We start from the raw sequence: 10,096 nt of genomic DNA on the forward strand, positions 1-10,096 counted from the left end.
CTTATGAACTTGTGGCTGAAGCGTACCGCCAAAAGTTCAGAGGCTGGAGGAAAACTGGAAAACAAACACATGTAGGGGATTTGATTGCACACTTTACCCGTTGGTGTAAAGCAGCTAATGTTGAGAGCTTTCCAGATTTGTGTGATCTAATAATATTGGAACAGTTTAAACAGACTGTACCAGACCACATTGCCACTTACATCACTGAACGTAAAGTTTTCACTCCGAGTGAAGCAGCAGCCGTAGCTGATGAATATGTGCTAACACACAAACGTATCTTTGGAGAGCGATTTTACGGGGAGAGAGCACAATTTAATGGGGGACAGTCTCAGACAACGACTAGGTCTCCAAGGATAGAACCCCTTAACAGTAAAGGTGGGCCTGAAGTGTGTCATTATTGTCGACAAAAGGGGCACTGGAAAAATGAATGCCCTATACGTAATGGCAGAGTAACCCTGTTCAGGTGAAGTCAGCTGGGTTGGTAGCACCAGTGCGTGGGCCTGTTAGTTCAGATATGGAGTCAGTGGCAGCTTTTGAAATGCAGGTTCAAGCCATGGATGCGTCAGAGGTTGAATCAGGTTATCATATATTCATCTCGGATGGTTTTGTAAGGCTAAACGGGAGTGACATGGAAGTCCCAGTGAAAGTGTTGAGAGACTCAGGTTCTGTGCACACTATTGTGAGGGAGGCCAGTCAGACGCAGTCAGACACAGGAGGTTGTGTGCCCTGTAGAGGTTTGGCGCTACGAACCCTTTTTGTTTTCTGTGCATAAAATGTTCTTGTCCTGTGGTTTCTTCCAGGGGAACGTGGAGGTGGCTGTGCGTCCAGAGCTCCCAGTGAGGGGAGTTGACATAATCTTGGGTAATGATCTGGTACCTGATGGTCGTATGTGGCAAGATGATGAAAGACCTGTACTAGCACAAACAACCCAAGATACTGTTCAGCAGCCACATTTGACATGTCTTCCCTATCCAGCTCCTCCTGGGGGAGTCAAATCTCCAGTGACAAAACCTGAGTCAACAGATCTCTCATGTAGTTCCTCTTGGGGGGGCGCTGCACATGGCCCGGCGGTGGTACCGGTGGTGGTACCGGTGGGGATGTCACAGCAAGCAATTGAGTTGGAACCATCTACAGTGTCTGCTGTGACTCGGGCCATGGCTGCATCTTTGCCTGACGATGGGGTAACTACAGACAAAGTCAAAGAGTGTTCCTTTGCTGTGCCAGATGATCTTTGTGTTTCTCGTGTAGGCCTGGCGCAGGAGCAGAGAAAGGATCCATCCTTGAAAGACCTATATGATTTGGTGGTGCCTTCCTGTCAGGTGGGGAACATTAAACGGGGTTATGTACTCCAAGATGACTTGCTGTGTAGGATTTGGGCTCCTCATGGTGATGGATTTAGCGGGGATCCCATTGTGCAAATGGTATTACCTGAGAAATTTAGAACATCAGTGATTCGGACAGCACATGATAAGATTGCGGGTCATATGTGATGTCTCTAAATATATAAAAACATGTCATACTTGTCAGGTTACTAGTAAACCAAATCAAACTCTGAAACCTGCTCCTTTATATCCGATCCCTGCAGTGAGTCAGCCTTTTGGTCATCTGTTAGTTGACTGTGTGGGGCCGCTTCCTCGGTCCAGGTCTGGTTGTTCCTATTTGTTAACAATAATGTGTCAATCCACCAGATATCCAGCTGCTTATCCACTGCGGTCTATCACAACCAGGTCTGTGGTGAAAGCTATTACTGAGTTTATATCTGTGTTTGGATACAAACAGACCAAGGGTCAAACTTTACTTCTTGGCTGTTCTCCCAGGTTCTTTAACAACTTAATGTCACTCATAATATGTCTTCCGCGTATCACCCACAGAGTCAAGGGGCACTCGAACGCTTTCATCAGCATTTGAAATCATTGCTGCGTGCCTATTGCACTGAGTTAAAGGAAGACTGTCAGGACGGCTTGCCATGGCTTATATTGGCAGCCAGAGAAGTTGTACAAGAGAGTACAGGCTTCAGTCCTAATGAGCTTGTCTTTGCTCACACTGTTCGGGGTCCCTTGTCTGTCATTTGTGATCAGTGGGTTGCGTCTGATCCCCCAAAGAATCTGATTTCTTATGTAAATGGGTTTAGACAGGCTCTATGAGGCTGGGGAATTGGCGAAACAAAATTTGCAAATGGCTCAAAAGAAAATGAAGCAGCTGTTTGACCGCAAAGTAGAGCGACGTGAGTTCTGTGCAGGTGACCAGGTGTTGGTTTTGCAGCCATTGATTGAAAAACCTTTTCAGGCTAACTTTTTTGGTCCCTTTAATGTCATTCGTCGGGTTTCAGAGCAAAACTACCTGATTGAGATGCCAAATAAAAGAAAATCAGTGAAGGTCTGTCATGTTAATTTGCTCAAACCATATTTTGCACATGATGTTTCTGATGTTGTGGTTCCAGATAATCCGGTTTTGGTGGCTGGTACTGTCCTGGAGGAAGAGATGTCTGGTGATGTGGTGCTGCAACCTCCACTTAAAAATTCTGAAACTTTGGCCAAGTTAGATTCGCTGCTTGAGCAGGTGGATGAAGATAAACAAAATCAACTGGTTGGTCTTATTCAAGCATATCCAGGTCTTTTCTCTGATACTCCTACATGTACGAACTTGATAGAACATGATGCTGATGTGGGGGATGCAAAACCCATCGCCCAGCGGCTCTATCGGGTTAGCCCTGAAAAGCGACAGATATTGGATTCAGAGGTAGATTATATGCTTGAAAATGGTCTTGCTGTGCTTTCCACTTCTAGTTGGTCGTCTCCCTGTCTTCTTGTCAGCAAGCCAGATTCCACATTTAGGCCATGTACTGACTTATGAAGATTAATGCTGTGACAAAACCCCTCTGCCAAGTATGTTAGTAAGTTCGACTTTCTTAAAGGTTACTGGCAGGTTCTGCTTTCTGATAGAGCAAGGCAGATCTGTTCATTTGTGACTCCATCTGGTTTGTATTCATATACCGTTATGCCGTTTGGGCTGCGCAATGCTTCAGCCACCTTTCAAAGGTTAATGAATAAGGTGGTCCGGGGGCTGGAGGGTTGTGCAGTCTATTTGGATGATGTTGTGATATATAGTGATACATGGGAGAAACATTTAGAGCAGGTGAAGGCTTTGTTTGACAGGCTACTTTGGGCACGGTTAACAGTCAATCTGGCCACCGTGACCTATTTGGGAAAGGTGGTGGGGCGATCCCAGACTTCCCTGTTCCAACGACAAAGAGGGAATTGTTACGTTTCTTGGGGATGGCTGGTTATTACAGGGAGTTTTGCTTCTGTGGGTGCAACTCTGACTGATTTGTTAAATATGTTTGGTCTCACATCTGTCAACAGGCATTTAACCTGTTGAAGGACCTGTTGTCATCAGCTCCAGTGCTTGCTGCTCCCTGGTGGGACCGCCCCTTCCAGTTGCAGGCGGATGCAAGTAATGCTGGAGCTGGGGCTGTGTTATTACAGGTGGATGGGAGGGGGGTTGAGAAACCTGTCAGTTACTTCTCTAAGAAGTTTAAAAGTTACCAGCGTAACTATTCAGTTATCTAGAAGGAAGCCCTTGGTCATGGCCCTCCAACATTTTGACATTTATGTTGGGTCCGGTTCTTCGTTGATCGTTTATACTGACCACAACCCACTAACCTTTTTACGTTCGTTGCAGAATGCGAATCAGAGGTTGATGCGGTGGGCCTTGTGTTTGCAGCCCTATCATTTGGATATCCGTCACATTAAAGGATAACTACCGTTTTTTACAAATGTTGGTAACAGACGAGCCCGGACTCAGAGGGGAATAGCACGAGCATATCATGACAAAATATTGGTGAAATGAACTAGTTTCGTGGCAGATAATGTGTTATATAGAGGCTGTGTGTCGGTGCCCCGTCACTCGCATTATATGGATATATCGGCGCTACACTGGATCTAATTTCGTCCAAACGACTTCAAATGACACCAAAGTTATCTGGGTGAATAAATGGTCATATATTTCGCTAGAAATAAGGTCCAGGTTGTAAAAAACGGTAGTTATCCTTTAAGGTCAGGGAGAACCTGGTGGCGGATACTTTATCACGTGCTCCTTTGTCATAATATGTTTTGTTATGTACTTGTCTCTCTGCTTCTATCCAGGCCGTGCTCCCGTCCGTATGTGCTCTTAAAGATGCTTCTTCTGGATCCACAGTTGCGGAGTCATTGGGTTTGGTGTTGGGTCAGAGGTCAGAGGTGGTACCTCTGTCTTGGGACACGGAGCATGACAATATATACATTTCACTGCACTTTACTGCTTTTTGCACTCTGGTTAGACTGAATTAAATTGCAATGATGATAAAGTTGAATGAATCTCATCATATTTTCATTATTAGTCTTATGTACAGCACACACCAAGCATCTGTTTTTATTAAAATGTAACATCCAGTGGTCACATATACTTCTCTTCTCTTCAAATGCACTTTTAAAATATTTCACCACCACCCCAGTGACACAGCATCAGGTGCTCCTATATTATAACAGGTGCTGTTATAATGTAGTTATCATGTTATAATTATGTTATAATATAATTGTAATGTTATAATCGTCTTGTTATAATATAGTTATCAAGTTATAATATAATCATCATGTTTTAATATAATTACGTTATAATATAATTGTAATGTTATAATATAATCATCTTGTTAAATTATAATTAGAATAAAAGGCTGTAAAACATCTGTGAATAAACACAAATTCTCAGTCTGAACTTTATTCAAAGAAACAGAATAAAACACAAAAACACAGAGAAATGTTATTAAGCTAGGTTAACTGTTTATTCCTGCCATCAGTCTTTATGCTAAGCTAGGCTAACAGATTCCCCCTGCCTCCAGTCTTTGTGCTAAGCTAGGCTAACAGTTTCCCCTGACTCCAGTCTTCGTGCTAAGCTAGGCTAACAGTTTCCCCTGACTCCAGTCTTCGTGCTAAGCTAGGCTAACAGTTTCCGCTGCCTCCAGCGAAGCTAACCACTTCTGGGACCTCGGAGTAGATTTCACTCTGATAAAAAAAATTGGACTGTTCCTTTAAAACATGATTTTCAGCCACAGGAGAACTGGATCCTGGACTGGATCCTTAACTGGATCCTGGACCTAATTATTATATGTTAGACAGTTCTGACATCAGTCTGTCTTATAAACTAACAGCTACAGAAACAACAAACAGTTTAACATCGATAGAAAACACAAGACATCAGAACAGGAAGTGATCAAACACAAGACGATAAACATGAAAACGGGAAGCAGGAAGGTCCAGAAACATGACGCCAGTTTACAGAGCGGCCGGTCCTGGATCAGTCTTTATAGCTATAAAGTAAGATGGTGGACTTGCTGAACATTATAGCTAGCATGTTAGCATTGTCACAGTGAGCATGTCAGATCGTAGAACAGAACAGTTTATTTTCTGGACTGTGATGAACTGTTTGTCTCTGCAGAGTCAGTTTTATCTTGTTGCTGCAGTCTGACTGTTTTTCTCTTCATGATCGCCATCGTTCTCACAAATGAGGAAAATATAATTATTTCTTCTCACTGTACAGACACTTATATTATTAATAGAAACCATTGTTAGCACCCTTAGCTGCAGATTTGTACCTTCAAAATCACAAATAGACACCAAAAGGTTTAAATCTGCTTTCATGACAAACTGTCGTGTCCAGGACAAAATATTACTCGTCTGGTCTCAAACTATCTAAGAGTGAAGACGTCACTCAGGCTCGCTGCTCAGGCCGGTTACGGGTTCTTGGAGGTGAACTTCCACCTGAAGGCGGAAATCTTCCTCAGATCTGTGATGGATTCGTCCTCCACCAGAGAGCTGGTCTGATGTCTCAGAGGACGGCCCGGCTCACAGCAGAGCCTCCTGCCCGAGTTTAACACTCAGAGCATCACCGACGTGTTCCAGCTCCTGGTCTGTCAGACTCCTCCGGCTGGATGTTAGCTGGTCACAGGGATCTGGGCCTGCTGGGATGGAACCTCTTGCTGGGCGGTGGCGGTCGGCACGTTGATGTTCGGGTCTTCGTCGACCTGGTAACACTTCCCTAGGTTCTTGATGACATTAAAGTTAGACCGAGCCGTTTCTGCCAGACTGTTCTCCAGGATCCAACCATCAGATTCTGAGTCCGGATCACCCAGTCGGAGAACGTTTTCCATGGCTGTCTGCAGGTACCGGACCCCCGTCAGAACCAACAGCTGATGGGAGAAGAAACACATGGTGACTTTAGGTCTGCGTGAACAGCCACAGGTCGACAGAGATGTCATTTAAGGTTGCAGTAAAAGTAACCTTCAAACCCAAGACCTGATCCAGGACTGGTGCAGGTTTCGATCCATGTTACATACAGTCAAACAGTCTGGGTCGGGCCCAGGTTTATTACCACCGTTCCTGATTCTGTTTTACATTATGTGAAAACAAATCTTTAAACAGAGTCGTACTTGTCATCCGTCACTGATATTACAACGGGCCAGACACAAGTTTGTTTGGACAGTTTTAAATGAACATTAACTTGTGAGGAGCCGGTTTGAGGTTCAGGTCTGACGGTGTTTGGTTCTGGATGGTTCCATGTCCCAGATTTAAAATAACAAACTCATTTAGTCCAGTTCAGTTCTGAGTAGAACATTTTGTGTGTGTGAGGTTTCTGGAGCTGTTGATGAAGTTGACTGACCCTCAGCTGGTCTCTGAGAGATGAACTGATGTCTGTATATTCTGCGGTTGTTCAGTGCGAGTCGCTGCAGTACCTCGAACAGCCAGATGAGGAGCACGGTGAGGCCGATGGACTGCATGATGCCGGTGTAGTGGTCCATCAGCACCTGTCGGCAGCCCCTCCTCCACAGGTTCAGCTGCTGGCTCTGCTGGTCATAGTTGAAGTGAGCCGAGCTGTCGCTGACCTGCTGCTGGATGCACGGCCGTGGGGACAAGGTGCTGCAGCAGCTGAAGGGGACGCTGTCCATCAGGTACCGCCCGTCCACGTTACTCCTCAGACGGCTGCAGGGGAGGAGCAGGATGTTAATGGTCCATACTACTACTGTTACTACTACTGTTACTACACTACTACTGTTACTACTGCTATTACTACTGTTACTACTACTGTTACTACACTACTACTGTTACTACTGTTACTACTACTACTACTGTTACTACTGTTACTACTACTGTTACTGTTACTGTTACTACTACTACGGTTACTACTGTTACTGTTACTACTGTTACTACTGTTACTACTACTGTTACTACTACTACTGTTACTACTACTACTGTCACTACTGTTACTACTACTGTTACTACTACTGTTACTACACTACTACTGTTACTACTACTGTTACTACACTACTACTGTTACTACTGTTACTACTACTGTTACTACTACTACTACTGTTACTGTTACTACTACTACGGTTACTACTGTTACTGTTACTACTGTTACTACTGTTACTACTACTGTTACTACTACTACTGTCACTACTGTTACTACTACTGTTACTACTACTGTTACTGTTACTACTACTACTGTTACTACTGTTACTACTACTGTTACTGTTACTACTACTACTGTTACTACTGTTACTACTAATGTTACTACTACTACTACTGTTACTACTGTTACTACTACTGTTACTACTACTACTGTCACTACTGTTACTACTACTGTTACTGTTACTACTACTACTGTTACTACTGTTACTACTACTGTTACTACTACTACTACTACTACTACTACTGTTACTACTACTGTTACTGTTACTACTACTACTGTTACTACTGTTACTACTACTGTTACTACTACTACTACTACTGTTACTACTACTACTGTCACTACTACTGTTACTACTACTACTGTCACTACTACTGTTACTACTACTACTGTTACTACTACTACTGTCACTACTACTGTTACTACTACTACTGTTACTACTACTACTACTACTGTTACTACTACTACTGTCACTGCTACTGTCACTACTACTGTTACTACTACTGTTACTATGTCCTGTAATTCGTGCGTCAGTGTGTTAGCGCTTCTTTCTCAGATTAAACACAAGGCGCTCATATAAATTAAAGGTGGAGGTGATGAAACTTTTCTTCAGTCGTCTCGTTATGAGACAGATTGTCTATAAATCCTGCAGACTGGTCATATTCAGTCTCCTGAACCTGAGTTGAACTCTGATCTGTCTGCTGACAGACGCAGGTCCTCTCCAACATTTCCATCAATGAGTCGGACGTTTACGTATATTATATGTTCTGTAGTTCTGGTCTCTGGTCTCTGGTGAGGTGGCAGACTATCCAAACCACCATAGAAACATGCTGGTGCAGTTTAAACATCTAAATCAAGAAAAAGTTCAAAATGACCAAAATCTGAGCTAAAACCTGAAGTTGTTCAGACAAGAGCAGGATGTTGTTTTTTAAAATAAAACTGTAAAAAACAACACTGTCACCTTAAACAGACTGTGTTCCACATACAAGGACGGCTCAGATGGACTGAACCTGAATCATCTATTTGTTTACGATCTGACACAAACTGATCCACCAGAGACCAAAACTCCAGAGTCCAGTATGAAGTTATTTATCGAACATCTTTGAAGATGTATTTGGTCAAATTTGACTTCAACTTGTTATTTATTTATTTATTTATTTATTTATTGAAGACAAACAGTGTGTCAGCTGTATGTAAATGATCAGGACCACTGTGAAGAATTAACTGAGTTCAGACTTGATGGTGTTGACTTCAGCTGAAACTCGACACCTTGAGTTAATATAACATATTTTCATTCACTCTATCTGTCCACTGACTTGTGTAGCTTTAAAATTATAAAAATAAGTTAAATTAGAAATTTAATGACATCTGTGTTAAGTCAGACACAACTTTAAATGTGGTTCGATCTTTGTCAGATAAATTTGAGTAAGGTAAGATCCACCTAAAATCAATCAAAACCCACTAGATCCGAAAGCCTCACAGTGTGGATCTTAAAAATATTCACCAGGATCCAGGAACTGTTGTGGTCTACTGGACACAGAGGAATCTGCTAGAATTCAGCAGGTTTACTGGGATCAACAAGGATCCTCTCAGCAGATCTGGATCCACTTACTCCACCACACTGCTGCTGGTCATGTCCAGGTAGCGGCTGCTGATCCACTGGACCTGGAACCAGTCCCTGTACCCAGTGTTCCCACAGCACTGGAACTGGATCTGCAGCAGGTCCACAGTCCTCTTCAGGTAGCAGCGGCCCGGCGTGTCGGTGTCCTTGTAGTAGCGCATGGCGTTCCTCAGGCCCAGGAACAATGACTCCTCCAGCTGGCTGCGGATACTGTAGCACATGAGCGCCCCCGTCAGGACGCAGGAGGTGAAGAAGAAGGTGCAGACAACGTACGGCATCATCACCAGCTTCCAGCGCAGGAACTTGTTGGTGTCAGTGCAGTCCAGGCAGATCCTTGCACCCAGGAAGTTGATGCAGCAGGCTGCCAGGCCCGTGGTGATCAGCGTGTGTGGTACGTAAAGGATGCCCTGGTCTGACATCACTTCCTGCCATTTCTGAATCTCTACTTTTAGGAACAAGCCGAGGCCAAAGAGGATGGCCCCCGTCAACACGGAGATCCAGTTGAGCAGCCAGAGAACCTCAGCCAGTTTCTCTCTCTCAACCTTGGTAAAGGTCACCTTCCCCACTGCCATGTCAGTCCTGTGGTTCCTATGTGTGTCACGTCCAAGCAGCTGCAAACATGGCAGACAACGGGGGTGCCTTAAAGTGCTGTGCCTCGTACGACCACCAGGTGCTGCATTCAGACCTCTCTGAGGTCAACAACACCTCAACTTTGGTCGGTTTGCCCCAGTCAGGCTTCACCTGCTTCTGGTCTGTTCACCCTGATGCCCATATTTAGAAGTTGCTGCCTCTGACTCAGGTTCAGATACATGATTCAGGTTCAGACACAGGGTTCAGGTTCAGACACAGGGTTTAGGTTCAGACACAGGGTTTAGGTTCAGACACAGGGTTTAGGTTCAGACACAGGGTTCAGGTTCAGACACAGGGTTCAGGTTCAGACACAGGGTTTAGGTTCAGACACAGGGTTCAGGTTCA

At 44.1% G+C, this 10,096-nt stretch overlaps 2 protein-coding genes across 8 annotated transcripts in view; one reads left to right on the forward strand and one right to left on the reverse strand.

Annotated features, from left to right (window-relative positions):
- The window catches only part of LOC311271236 (uncharacterized protein), a 10,293-nt gene extending 5,942 nt beyond the window's left edge, over positions 1–4,351 (forward strand). For 4 of the 7 annotated variants that reach the window (XM_084376834.1, XM_084376835.1, XM_084376836.1 and 1 more), the window contains exons 4-5: positions 801–1,319; positions 4,146–4,351. In XM_084376834.1, coding sequence (XP_084232960.1) covers positions 801–1,319; positions 4,146–4,328 — 702 coding nt within the window. In that variant the 3' untranslated portion in view covers positions 4,329–4,351. Of the gene's footprint in view, positions 1–800; positions 1,320–2,440; positions 2,587–4,145 lie in introns of all 7 variants that reach the window. The other 3 variants (XR_014624377.1, XR_014624378.1, XM_084376838.1) reach the window with 3 other exon arrangements.
- A 447-nt stretch (positions 4,352–4,798) lies between these two features.
- LOC311271231 (photoreceptor outer segment membrane glycoprotein 2-like) lies at positions 4,799–9,693 on the reverse strand (the record flags this gene model as incomplete). Its single annotated transcript, XM_084376827.1, has 3 exons — positions 4,799–6,223; positions 6,767–7,013; positions 9,113–9,693. The coding sequence occupies 3 exons, from the start codon at positions 9,691–9,693 to the stop codon at positions 5,969–5,971; spliced, it is 1,083 nt and encodes a 360-aa protein (XP_084232953.1). The 3' UTR covers positions 4,799–5,968.
- Between the last annotated feature and the right edge of the window lie 403 nt (positions 9,694–10,096).

Source organism: Pagrus pagrus (genome assembly GCF_965226575.1).
Source record: "Pagrus pagrus genome assembly, chromosome: 16".
NCBI classification, from domain to species: Eukaryota; Metazoa; Chordata; class Actinopteri; order Spariformes; family Sparidae; genus Pagrus; species Pagrus pagrus.